The sequence below is a fragment of the Hordeum vulgare genome, chromosome 1H (assembly GCF_904849725.1).
Source record: "Hordeum vulgare subsp. vulgare chromosome 1H, MorexV3_pseudomolecules_assembly, whole genome shotgun sequence".
NCBI lineage: Eukaryota > Viridiplantae > Streptophyta > Magnoliopsida > Poales > Poaceae > Hordeum > Hordeum vulgare.
Window position 1 is genome coordinate 78,704,127 of NC_058518.1, and position 13,314 is coordinate 78,717,440.

Below are 13,314 nucleotides of genomic sequence, written 5' to 3' on the forward strand. Positions count from 1 at the left end.
CCTTCCTGATGGGATAAAAAGCCATTTGGTGCAACTTTAATTTTTTATTTGCCGTCTTTATTGTTAACATACAAAGCATTCGTGTCATCATGTCTAATTTTTTTATGTCGTGGCAACGCACTGGCATTAACATAGAGGGTGTTTGGATTCAAGGGACTAAAACTAGTCTGACTAAAACTAGTCTCTTTAAGAGGCTAAAGTTCCAAGCACCCCTGATTAAAGAGAGGCTAAAACTAGTCTTGAGGCTAAAATCTTTTAATAAATGCTCATTAACTTAATTTTAGTCTCTTTAGTATTTGAATTCAAGCATGGATGAAGCTAGCAAGTTTTAGTCTCACTACTTTTACCCATCAGACTAAAACATATCAAGCATCCTCATAGTTTGTGAACTAAGGGAGTTGGTTTGTTCGTGTGAACCAATGGCGAGTGCTAACGGTCGACTGGCTAGCGAGAACACTTATTGGGCCGCGGCCCGCCTAGCCATAAGTGCGAGCGCTGGTTCCCAAGCGACGGGAAAAAAGCGGCGGGCGACGCCGCCGCGGTCGCACGGTGGCGGGCGAGGCGAGGCCATGTGCAGCGAGGCGAAGGGATGGCTGCGCGGCCGTAGGGTCCCATCGAGCGCACGGGAGGCTCTGCGGCTGTCCCGGCCGTGAAGCTGATCCGCCGAGGAAGCAACCAGCCGTCAGTTCCTGCAACATTCATGCCTGCTGAAGTGCGCCACTCGCCGGTGGCGATAAGTGGAGCTGTGGAGGTATACGTTCCGGTTCCCCACGTCACCCTCTTCGTCCCCTGACGGCTGACGCCCTCCCGTCACCCTCTTTACTCTGGCACCAGCAGCAGCAATGGCTCTTGGCTAGGTTAATTGGTTCTGGTTGTTCATCCTGGTTGGGATCTATTAATTCGGGCATTTGTGTTTGTTCCAATTTATTAGGAGTAATGTAATCTGATTATTATTATTTTTTGAGGCGGATGTACTCTGGTGAGATGATAATGCAGTCTCCTAATCAATTGTAGCCTGCGTTGGTGTTGGTGGCCATCAATCCCATTGTGTTCTCATTCTTAGCAGAAGAAATTACATCTGTTTCTGGTGAGTAATTTCTCCAATATGATGCAAGTTCACCTATTTTGCACCTTGACGGCTGGGTGATTTTGTGACTCATTGCTCCAGATGATCTTTCAATGTAGGTTTTGTGGACTCGAGGTCATTGACCCTCATCAACGCATATGAAGTTATGAACCGACCTATCGACCTGTTGCTAACTCTACTTGATCATGTATGCCCCTGTATCACAGGATTTATTCATGTCTATCCACATATGCTCATGCTGTTAATTTCTGAGCAGTTCTACATACAGTTCCAAATGGGAACACAACACATGGTTATGTCTGTTCTTAAGTTACTTGGAGCTTTTACATGCGAAAACCATACAAAATTAACCTGTCAAAACTGTCCAGGAGTGCTTGGGAAGAAAAATCTTCCATCCTGAGCTACCGTAATTTCGGTATGTCTTGGCTTGCTTCTTCTGTAGGACTCCTCTAGACGAACTATTGTCCGAATCAATTTATAGACACATTTCAGTTATCATTATATAACTCTGTTTCTTAGGCTACCTTATTGATACTTTTCTTATCGGCCAACTTTCTGTTTGTATCTTTATATTCGGGGCCATGCTGTGTTCTCTTTAGTTTGCAATACTACACAAGGGTAGCATACTCAAACTCAGATATGCTACATGGCAGAAACAGTTGTTTTTCAATTTTCTGTAGTAATTATCATGATGAAACATGTCATGTTGATCTGGCAACTGTTGTGGATTTTGGAACACATGAGTGTATTCAGTGAGAAGTTGCTGAATACTTTCAGTTTCAGGTGTAGTTTGCATTGATACTGCTGCCTCGGGAGTTAATATTGGTGTAAGCTCAGACATCATTACCTTTCACACATTTTTCGTTCAACAGTCAATTCTTGCAGTTGTGTGACTGGCTTATCTTTCATGCCATGTAAAGTAACAGTGCAAACCTTGTACTGGAACTGTATCCATTTCTCCTCAGAGTGGCATGTCATAGGACCCCACTGTGCTAACCAATCTATGCCCAAGATGGCATCGTAACCTTCCAGGGCCAGAGGTACGTACTACTTTACCGAAAAAGGCTTTCGCTCTGCTTTATAGATAAAGCAAACCACCACAGCCATAAGGTTCAACACGAGTCCAAACCCAATCAAACAAACACACACAAGGTAGCACGACACAAAGTACGGAAGAGTTATGCTGAGGGCACAACTCAACAAGCCCCGAAAATATAAAAAACAAAGGTGGTAGCACCATAAGAGAAGAGGCTAATTTGGCTCAAGTGGTGGCGGAGGGAGTGGCAGCGCCAAGCGGAGGGCCATCGCCCGAAGGTCAGCAGTGATGGTGTTGATGGCGTCCTGGTCCTGGCGGCGAGCTACAAGTAGCCACACATTTTGAAGAGGCACACGCTGGATCACGAGCTTATTCCAAACCGTCCAAAGCGTCCAAGAAAGGACCCCACTAGCAAGCCACCTAAGGCTTTGTTCGGTTTCACAGGAGCCAAACATCTAGTGGATTAAACCCACCCAGGGATTGAGTGATCCCCACCACGTCACCCAATCCGCGACGAATGGACGAGGTTTGGTTCCACGCGTAGGGAGGCGTGGGTTAAATCCCGATGGAAACCCCGCGGTTTGGGGCGGATTTGCGTGGGGTATAATCCCGACGGGGTGGAACCGAAGGCTGCTACAAGAGAGGCCGGGATCCAACCCCGACCGAGGGCAAAACCACGGGGATCGGCCCAAAACCCCCGCAATCCCGGCGGGGGTGGGATTAAACGAACATAGCCTAATGTGGCGCCCCGTTGGGGGGGATGCCTGGATCTCGGCAAAAAGGTCTGGGAAGTTGGTGTTACACCAACGACCGCCAATGGCCTCGCGGAGGTAGCTCCAAAGGAACTGGGCGGACACACATGAGAAGAAGATGAGATACAAGTCTTCTACTGTCCCACATAGGGGATAGATCCCATCGTGCGCGCCATACCGCTTAAGCACTTCCATGCTGAAAGGAACATGGCCGCGAATCCATTGCCACAAGAAGATCTTGATCTTCTGGGGAAGCCTGATCGATCAGATCAACTCAAGGGGCTCCGGTGCAGGTGTGGCAGCGATGGCCCAACACAGAGATTTCGTGGAGAATTTTCCCGGTGGCTCTAGATGACACGAGATGCGGTCGACTATCTGGTCTAAGTCTGACTCGTGAAGGGTGACGGTCTCAAGGAGCTCGTGCCATGCGATGATGTCCGGGGGCCCAAATGGTTGCTGCAACGGGAGGCGCCCTAGGTCAATAAGAGCTGCCTCGAGGGAGATCCGAGGGTCCACAGTGATGGCGAACATGTCAGAAAAGGGGCAGCGAAAGGGGCCTCCCCAGCCACCGGTCGAACCAGAACATGGTGGATGTCCTGGATCTGACCACAATGGAGGCCCTGATGCGGAGGACCGGGAGCAACTGGATGATGGACTGCTAGAACTGGGAGCTCCCAGACCTCTGACAGAAGGCGAGTGGCTGGCCATGCAGGTATTTTCTTCGGATGATATGGAGGCAGAGACCACCTTCCCCATTAGCAATCCGCCACAGCTAGCGAGTCAAGAGGGCAATGTTAACATGCGTTTGGCGGACATGCTCCCGAGGTTGCCCTGGTCACGTGGCTTGCATATGTTGGGCCAACGAATCTAGCCTGAATGGTACCGATCTCATGATGGAGCGTTTCAAGCAAGCTGTAAAAGCTTATAATGAACAGGAGTAGGCTGGACAAGGAGGAGTTGATAAGGATTGTCCGAGCCCCTTGGAAAGCCACCTGCCTTGCCAAGGCTCAATACGATTCTGGAGCTTGAGCACCGTAGGCCTCAAGTCCGCCACGGAGAATGAGAGTCACTAATGGGAATCCCCAAGTAGGAGGTGGGGAAGGAGCCCAGCTAACAATTGAGTCTGTCTGCGATACTCTAACTCTCGGAGGGGGAGTATCCCATCACCATCACTTCGCTCTTGTCCAAGTTGATCTTAAGGCCCGACATCTGCTGAAAGCAGAGTAGGAGGAGCTTCAGGTTAGTGATATTGTCGCGGAGCCCTCGGCCATGATGATGGTGTCGTCGGCGTACTGCAGGAGGGACACTTCATACCCCTCCACTAAGTGAGGCACGACACCGCGGATGTGGCCCGTGGATTTAGCCTTATCGAGGATAGTAGCCAATGCATCGACCACCATGTTGAACAGGAAAGGGGAGAAGGGGTCGCCCTGCCTAACCCCACATAAGGTGGCGAAGTAGGGGCCGATCACCCCATTGATGTTAACCGCGGTACGCCCGGACGAGACCAATTGCGTGACCCGGGTGACCCAACGGTCGTCGAACCCTTTCCGAAGAAACACTTCCCGAAGGAAGGTCTAGCGTCCGTGTCATAGGCCTTCATGCTCAGTGTTGTCACCGTCAGAAATTGTCACCTTTCTTATTACTGAAAATTGTCATCTATGAACCACATCTGGAAACTCAGACAGATTGATTTTTTTGAAAGTGCATATTACAACCCCTTTTAAGGGCGTTCTCCCTATTGCTGGCCAAAGATTATTCCTGGTTAGTTACTAGCAAAACTTCAGGTTACAAAAGAACATATGTTTCTACAATTTTGGGAAACGAAGGGAGAGATCATATCGGAGAATACACGAGAAGAAAGGAGAGGAGAGAAGCCTCACGATTCTGTCAGCGCCCTCGGGATGCCAAAACGACGAACTCATGCGAGAGAGAGAGAGCTCTAGGTGGACGAAGGACTCGGCTGTTTTTTCCGTTGTCAACGTACAACTTTTCTGTTGCACTTTGTTACCATTTATTCAGGCTTACAGAAGGGAAATCATGGATCGTGTCCCCCTGATATCGCGCCTACGTGATCCATCCCACGAATAGATCAAAGGGGCACAGGAGTCGCTCCAGGTTGTTGAGCCCGCGAGCTAAAGTAGCTAACTGAACAAAGCAAAGTACTAGTCTAACCTGACGGAGAACAAAAACTAACTGAACCGTGACTGGGTTTGAGGTTTTATTTCAACTGATTCCACAACGCCGGTCCTGCCCGTTAGCTACTGCCGGCACTCATCGAGTCCAACCGACACTGCTTCCAGTTCCACACTGTCAGATGCTTCAGATTCCCCATTACGGTGCTGCCTGTTACATGATGTCGACGCTCGCCAAGCGCAATCGCCGCCGCTACCCATTCCATGCTGCCGTGTCCGCCGATTTCCCACCGTCGCGGCCAGATCCTGATCCAAAATCGTCCATGTGCCGTCGGCAAGGACTGGTTCTGTTGCTCAGGTGAGATGTAGGGAGAAAATGTTTCGGGAGCTGTAGGAGGTGACTGGAATGCAGCGAGCGCGGGTGGTTGCCATCATCCGCCAGATTTTCGCGGATAGCCTCAACCAGTTTTTCCTCGGAACAATCAGGAATCGTGGCTGGCCTCAACCACTCTATCCTCTCATCCAAACAACTGTCATCCCTAAAAAAATGTCATCCCTAAAAAAATGTCTATCCCTATCCCATTCTGGGATAGCCACACAACCGAACGCCACCTGAGTGGCTAGCGATCCCACCAAAAGGGAGCCAATGCCAGGCAAACAAGTGCGTGCTCAGACATTCGAGTTCGGACAGGGAAAACTCCGTGCACATGGTTTCTTGGATAGCCACAAGGTCGATTCGTTCATCAACATGTATTCGATGAGTTGGCGGCAACGACCATCTTGGCCGAAGACGCAGATGTTCCAAAAGAGTGTCCGCATCAAGCAGCTACCGGGGAGCTGCTTGACCCCAAGATAAGGGAGGCACTTTGCGCACGGAGGGCAGCGGTGCTAGAGTGGGTGCGACCCTGGACCTCAGCAACAAACGTCGAGGTCCGAGCGGCTGCCCGCAAGGAAGGGGGCGGCCCACTAGGCCCGGGGGCATGGACGGGGCTAGGCGAGCGCGGGTCTCGGCCAGCCGCCCTTCCAGAATTCCCTGGCGCCAATTGCGTCGACCTGAACTAGGGGGGATCTACCTCCCCCCTCAAGACGATTGCCGAGTCCGCCACGACCTTAGCTAGGTGACCGAGCGGGGCGAACTACAGAGCGGAAAACGAGCAGTTGGAAGAGCCGGCTGGGATGACTGGGTACCTAGCTCGAGGTTGCCGGCCGCGGCCCGGAGCTCCGCCTGCTCCGGGATGGGCAGAGCTGGGCTGCCAGGTGGTCGAGCAACATTGATCCGAGCACTGGGTGAGACGTCACCTGTGTCGAGGTTAATCTACCCCTCCTGGAGTAGGTAGCCATCCGTGGTGGGTGTGGGTGAGCGGCCAACGGAGTAGTCACCAGCACAGAAGCAACAGTCAGAAACGGGGGCAGGTTGCCATGGAGCAGCTGAAGACAGGGCCCGTGGGCAGCAACTGTGATGATGGAGGAGCTCGGGGGGGGGGGGGGGGGCAGAGGCCTCGATGGATAGCAGCGACTTCAGCCGCATCAAGCGGAGAGTCGACCGGCTCCATGACCCGACTAGCCGCATGGGCGGCCACGGTCGGAGCAGGGGGAGAGGCAGCCGGGCCCAACAACGTGAGACCTTGACCATCATCGATGAGAGTCATCGGGGCCTCAGAGTCGCCATCAGGGTCGAGGAGGGGGAGACTGTCGGGGCCGAGGTGGGGGATCACAGAGACCACGTCGGGAGCACCAGCTACCCAACGTTGGAGATGTCGCTCCTGCCGGATGAGCGGTCAGGGCAGCCCACGATCACCGGAGGGACGTGCGCGGGGGCGTCAACCATCGCCGGCGGAGGGGGGCTAGGGGACAGCTAGGAAGATAGGCTGCAGCCCAGTGGAGACGATTGCCGAGTCCGTCGCGACCTTAACTAGGTGACCGAGCTGGGCGGACTAGAGAGCGGAAAACGAGCAGTTGGAAGAATTGGTTGGGATGACCGGGGTACCTGGCTTGAGGTTGCGGGCCGCGGCCCGGAGCTTCGCCCGCTCCAGGAAGGGGTAGAGCTGGGGCTGCCAGGTGGCTGAGCAACATTGATTCGAGCACCCCGTGAGACGTCACCGGTGTTAAGGTCAATCTACCCCTCCTGGAGTAGGTAGTCGTCCATGGTGGGTGTGGGTGAGCGGCTAACGGAGTGGTCACCAACACAGAGGCAATTGTCGGAGACGGGGGGCAGGTTGCCATGGAGCAGCTGAAGATGGATCCCGGGGGCAGCGACTGCGACGACGGAGGAGCCGGGGGGGGGGGGGGGGGGGCGGAGGCCGGCGGCCTCGATGGATAGCGGCGACCTCAGCCGCATCAGGCGGAGAGTCGACCGGCTCCATGACCCGACTAGCCGCAGGGGCGGCCACGGTCGGAGCAGGGGGAGAGGCAGCCGGGCCCAACAATGTGGGACCCGGACCATCATCGGTGAGAGTCATCGGGGCCTCGGAGTCGCCATTAGGGTCAAGGAGAGGGGAGACCATCGGGGCCGAGGTGGGGGATCGGGGAGACGACGCCGGGAGCAATAGCAACCCAACGCTAGAGACGTCGCTCCCGCTGGATGAGCGGTCAAGTGAGCCCACGACCACCGGAGGGACGAGCGCGAGGGCGTCAACCATCGCCGGCGGAGGGGGCCAGCTAGGAGGAGGGGCTGCAGCCCAGTGGACCGGCCCGGTTGCGCCCCACCCCGATTCAAAGTGGGCGACGTAGGGTCATGGACAGGGGAAGGGGAGTGACTGTCCTCGGAGTCGCCATTAGGGTCAAGGAGAGGGGAGACCATCGGGGCCGAGGTGGGGGATCGGGGAGACGACGCCGGGAGCAATAGCAACCCAACGCTAGAGACGTCGCTCCCGCTGGATGAGCGGTCAGGTGAGCCCACGACCACCGGAGGGACGAGCGCGAGGGCGTCAACCATCGCCGGCGGAGGGGGGCAGCTAGGAGGAGGGGCTGCAGCCCAGTGGACCGGCCCGGTTGCGCCCCACCCCGATTCAAAGTGGGCGACGTAGGGTCATGGACAGGGGAAGGGGAGTGACTGTCCTCCGAGCCGTTGGTGGTGGCGGCGCGAACGTCTATGGCGCCTGCGGTAGTCGTCATTTCCGTCTTGGTCGCCGACAAAGTGGCTATCATCACAGAAGCAAGGGCGCCCACATGGTTGGGTGGCTCTGAGGCGATCTTGAGGTCGTAGCCCTGGTCGTTGAAGAAAACCTGAATCGTGGCCCGAAGCTTGAAGGAGTCCAGGGATTTAACCTTGACTCGGACCTCCTCCTCCTTGCGAAGCGATAGCTCGTCACCACGACCACCTTGCCAAGGGTACGTTACATCTTGCGAATCACTCGGTCCGGCCGTGCTATATTGGGCAGGCCGGAGATGAGGATCCACGCCGTGTTGAGGACTGCTACCACCTTAGGGTCGCGGATCGGCTCCGAGATGTCCACCATGAGCTTGTTCAGTGCGAGGGTCATGTCGGCGCTCCGAGTGGCGTAGCCGTGGCTGGTCGCGTCACGGAAGACCACCGTGAACTCATTGTCCGCAGTTCGGGTCACATGCCAGTCCCACTGGCAGCAGTACAGGTGGTTTGAGATCTGCCTTGATCATCTTCGGGGAGGCCACACCCTCGCCGATCACTGCCACAATCGCCTGAAGCGAGGCGGCGGGAGGGGGAAGATCCGAAACCTCATTTGGAAGAAAGCCAAGGCCCTCGATGCCATGGCCATACATCATGACCTCATCGGTCACCAGACAATCCGGGCATAAAAACGCGGGATGGCCGGGGTACTTGCAAACGTAGCAACATGTCGGGTTGGTCCAGGAGATTTGGGCATGACCAACGATACCGCAGTTGAAGCATTGGAAGCGGTCAACCACGGGATCCGCACTCCAGTAGCCAGAGCTCCCGGGGCCGCGACAGAGGCGCCTGCGTGGAACCAGCCCTGGCAGCGTGTCCTGGCCCCTTCTCTTCTTTGCAGATCCTTGGCGGCCCCTCAGAGCGCCAGGGCCATTGCCCGGACCCGCTGAAGGAGGTAGCTGCTGGTTGGAGCGGGGAGGCTGGTATAGGCCCGTCATGTCCGGCGAGGGGGGGGGGGGGGGGGGGGGGGGCTGCGTGGAAGCATTGGAAGCGGTCAACCACGGGATCTACACTCCAGTAGCCAGAGCTCCCGGGGCCGCGATATAGGCGCCTGCGTGGAACCAGCCCTGGCAGCGTGCCCTGGCCCCTTCTCTTCTTTGCAGATCCTTGGCGGCCCCTCAGAGCGCCAGGGCCATTGCCCGGACCCGCTGAAGGAGGTAGCTGCTGGTTGGAGCGGGGAGGCTGGTATCGGCCCGTCATGTCCGGCGCAGGGGGGGGGGGGGGGGGGCTAATGGTAGCACGGGGGCGGGGTCCGGCCGGTACGCCCAGAAGAAAGGCTCCGGTCCTGTCGGCGTGCGGGCGACAGGGACCCACGAAGCGAAGCCCACTAGTCGTCCAGGGGCGAAGTAGAGCAGGAGCGGCCATGATGGTGAGAGCGAGCTGGCGAGCGGCGATCAGGAGAGCGGTGGGAGTTGCAGCTGGCCAAAGAGCGTTGGCCATCGCGGGCCGACATGTCGCGGCGCAGGTCCTCTTCATGGCGGATGTCGTCAAGGGACGGACGAGTGGGGTCGCGGTATTTGATTTTTGCGGCGTTTGTTGTGCGCACCCCTGTCATCCTATTCACGGGTCATCATCGGATCCGTCGCCGGAGGCAACGAGGCGGAGCCGGAGGAGGGAGGCGTAGGAGTGGCGGCGCAGGCAGGGAGATGGGGGAGGAAACGGGGGCGAAATAGAGGGTTGCGGAAGAATGGGGGGGGGGGGGGGGGCTGGAAATCCTTGGGGCGGCCAGATCGAGCCGGCCCGGGCATCCAGACCCACCCCGCGAGGCAGCGCCATGGAGGTGGGCCGGCCCAACACCAGGAGGCCCTCCAGGGGCGATGCGGGGATGAATTGAGGCGGACTTGGAGGGAGGAGGACCCGAACGATGCGATGAAGGGCTAGAAAGGCGACCGGCGAGCTGAGACCGCCGGGAGAGGCACGGATGGGCGGGAGGCCGACGAGCCAGATGGAGCACCAGCGGAGGGGCGCGTCCTAGAGTGTCACCACGAGGACCGGGCAAGGCCAAGGTCTGACCTACCGATGACGCCTCACGACCGGCGACATCGGTCACCAGCCCCGCGCAAAGGCCGAGCGCTCCGGCGGGACCGCGAGACGACGGCGGAGCAACCATCCACGTTGGTCCGTGCCAGGAGGCTACGGGGAGGAGGGGAGCACCATCGCAATGGACGACGGGGACACCCGCCTCACGGTCCGCGTCCTCGGCGAGGTCAGTCCAACGGATCCGTGCGGGTGCCTGAGATGCAGCCGGAGGCGTCTTCGGGCACGCAGCGTGAGGGGCGGCGGGGGGACATCGGCGGCAGGGAGGGCAACCGCTGAGGGGCTCGACGGCGGTAGGGAGGCGAGGCACGTGCCGTCACCCTTGAGTTCGCCAGATCCTACCACCATCTCCTTCCTTATCGGTATAGACATTATGTGTTGTGACTTTGGGGGTACCACTTTCAAGTCAGTGGTAAAAATGTGACCCGGGATCCACCATTCCAACCGTGGACCTATGGTTCACAAGTCATAAACTCCCCATTGGCCACTTCAACTTTCAGAGGAAGAGGTAGTGTTTTGGTTTTACACTAAAGTCTGCCAGCTAGATGCTGATCAATGGAAGTGTTAGAACTACCAGAGTCCACTAATAGCAACATGACTTTATTAGCTACCATGGCTCTTAGTCTGACCGTCTTAGGGTTGTTTGTTCCAGACAATGCATTGACAGACAGAAATGCAACAGCCCTGGCCACAGTTTCTTCCACTTCAAGAGCATCTAGAATTGCATCCTCTATATACACCTGTTCTTCCCTTGTGGTTCAACAACCTTCACTTGAGCCTCATTGTTCGTGCATATATGTCCAGGAGCATATTTGTCTCCACAGCTGTAACACTCTCCATCGGCCCTGTTGTATTCTTTTAGTTGTTTTGCCTTCCAAAGATCCCCAGTAGCAAAGTGGGCTTGCTGAACTGGTTCTCGTGGCCTTAACAAAGGCAATGTAGCCAGAGTCGTCACCAGTGATGATCATGTCATCAACATATAAAAGAAGAAGAGTCCGACCACGATGCGACGTGTGAACAAACAACGCGTGATCATGATCACTGGGAGAGAAGCCAACAACAGTCACCACAGAGGCGAAACGCTCAAACCAGGCACGAGGGGCCTGTTTAAGACCATAGAGGGAGTGTTCAAATCGGCAGACCATACCATCAGAAGCATAGTATCCCGGTGGTGGCTGCATATAAACCTCCTCACGCAGCTCTCCATTTAGAAAAGTGTTATGGACATCAAGTTGAGACACAGACCAATGATGAACATAAGCCACAACAAGGAGAGTGCGGACAATGGTCATGTGGGCCACATGAGCGAATGCCTCATCATAATCGCGTCCCTGCTCCTGCGGAAAGCCACGAGCCACAAGACGAGCTTTGTAGTGCTCAAGAGAACCATGAGAGCGAGTCTTAATCTTATAGACCCACTTGCAGGTGATGGGACGAACACCGGAAGGAAGGGAAACCAGATCCCATGTGCCAGAGCGCTCAAGGGCAGCAAGCTCCTCGGCCATTGCAAGCTACCATTCAGGCTGAGTCATCGCAGTCCGATAGGAAGTGGGCTCAGCAATAACAGAGAGACCATACTGGTCAGGAGAATAGCGATCAGGTGGGGGGGGGGGGGAGGCCGAGCACGGAGGTTATGAACAGGGGGAGGCGGGAGAGGAGGCGCTCTAGAAGTGGAAGGCACGCCAATAGAATCATCCTCAATACGAGGGCGACGAGTGTAGTGGAGAGGAAAAGGAGAGAGCGCCACAGAGGGGAGAGGATGGTGGAGAGGTAGATGAGGAGGGTGGGGAGGAGGATGGAGGAGAAGGTGGTGTCGGTGGTGGATGAGGAAGAGTGTGATGTGTCGGAGGAAGGCGGGAGACATGAGGCACATAGGAGGGTGTATCGGGAAGAACAAGAAAAGAAATATCGTCCACAGGAAAACGCAAGGAGGAAGGGCGGGGGTAGTAAGAACGAGACTCATCAAAAGTCACATCACGCGAAATGTGCAACCGACGACTATAGTCTTTCAAAATCTGAGTTTATTAAAACTTTTAAGCAAGTGATATGAGTGCCATGATTGCCATTGTTTAAGTGTATGCTTGAATGAGTGGATCCTAAAACAATATTTTTATAACATGTTATTTCCGAAAAGATCCTTTTCTCATTTTTATTATTTCAAAACTGTTAGGAAGTATTAGTATTAGTCTAGGAGTCCTTATTAGTCTATTAGTATTAGTCTAGGAGTCCTTATTAGTCTATGTTTACTTTCCTTGCACCTCAAGTCATGTGTAATATATATATGCCCCTTGGGCCTTTAATATAGATAAGTTGCTTTCCTAACAAAAACCTTGCTGGTTTGCACTACAAGTCCCTGATTCCAAGGGAGTGCCTTCACCCGAAGATTGTAATCTGGTTTTAGCACTATTATAACTCTTCAAAATCATAAAATAATTATTTTACAAAATATTTTCTATTTTATTTGCATGTCCTTTTCTGAGGCCAGAAATGATGTTTTTGAATGCAATATTATTTTCCTGCCTTAGAAAAATCTGAGAAAATTTGTAGACACTCAGAGGAGATACATTTTCCATACATAAGATTTTTAACCCCTATTTATGTTCAAAATATTTGAGCTAATCCTTGAAAATCTATTCTGTCTGTTTTGACCTTTTGAAATATTTTCAAAGGAAATATTTTCAATAAATTCTTAGAAAATTCTAGCATGCTTCCCAAGCTATATTTGGTGATCATGCCAAGTTTCACCTCATTCCAAGGTGGTTTGGTCCACCAAATATTTCCAAAACCTTCCATGTCCAGAATCAAGCTGTAGCAACTATACATAGCAAAGTTTATCCAAATGGCCTGAAACTTTGCAGGAGTGCTTAGTACCCCAAATGAGGAAACCCTGCCAAGAATTGGATTTGTGGGGATTAATTTACCCACATTCTCTTTTAAAAAGGAAGAACTGCCCATTTGGGGGTGTTTTTAAGTTTACACTGTCAAACTTGTCCAATGGAGCTCAAATTTGGTAGAGCATCCTACTTTTGCCTAAAACCCAAATCTGTTAACTTTCAGCATCATTGATGGAGGTTAGCTACCCCAAACCCATATCAAACACCTTCAGCCAGAATGGTCAAACA

The 13,314-nt window shown here is 54.1% G+C and overlaps 1 protein-coding gene across 6 annotated transcripts in view; it reads left to right on the forward strand.

Annotated features, from left to right (window-relative positions):
• Positions 1 to 498: 498 nt before the first annotated feature.
• LOC123425177 (F-box protein At5g07610-like) overlaps positions 499 to 13,314 on the forward strand; it is a 32,478-nt gene continuing 19,662 nt past the window's right edge. The window contains exons 1-4 of one of the 6 annotated variants that reach the window (XM_045108905.1): positions 499 to 751; positions 1,015 to 1,087; positions 1,186 to 1,274; positions 1,456 to 1,588. In XM_045108905.1, the coding sequence (XP_044964840.1) occupies positions 701 to 751; positions 1,015 to 1,087; positions 1,186 to 1,274; positions 1,456 to 1,497 (255 nt within the window). In that variant the 5' untranslated portion in view covers positions 499 to 700 and the 3' untranslated portion in view covers positions 1,498 to 1,588. Of the gene's footprint in view, positions 1,088 to 1,168; positions 1,275 to 1,455; positions 1,589 to 8,126; positions 8,341 to 13,314 lie in introns of those variants that run through there. The other 5 variants (XM_045108880.1, XM_045108868.1, XM_045108873.1 and 2 more) reach the window with 5 other exon arrangements.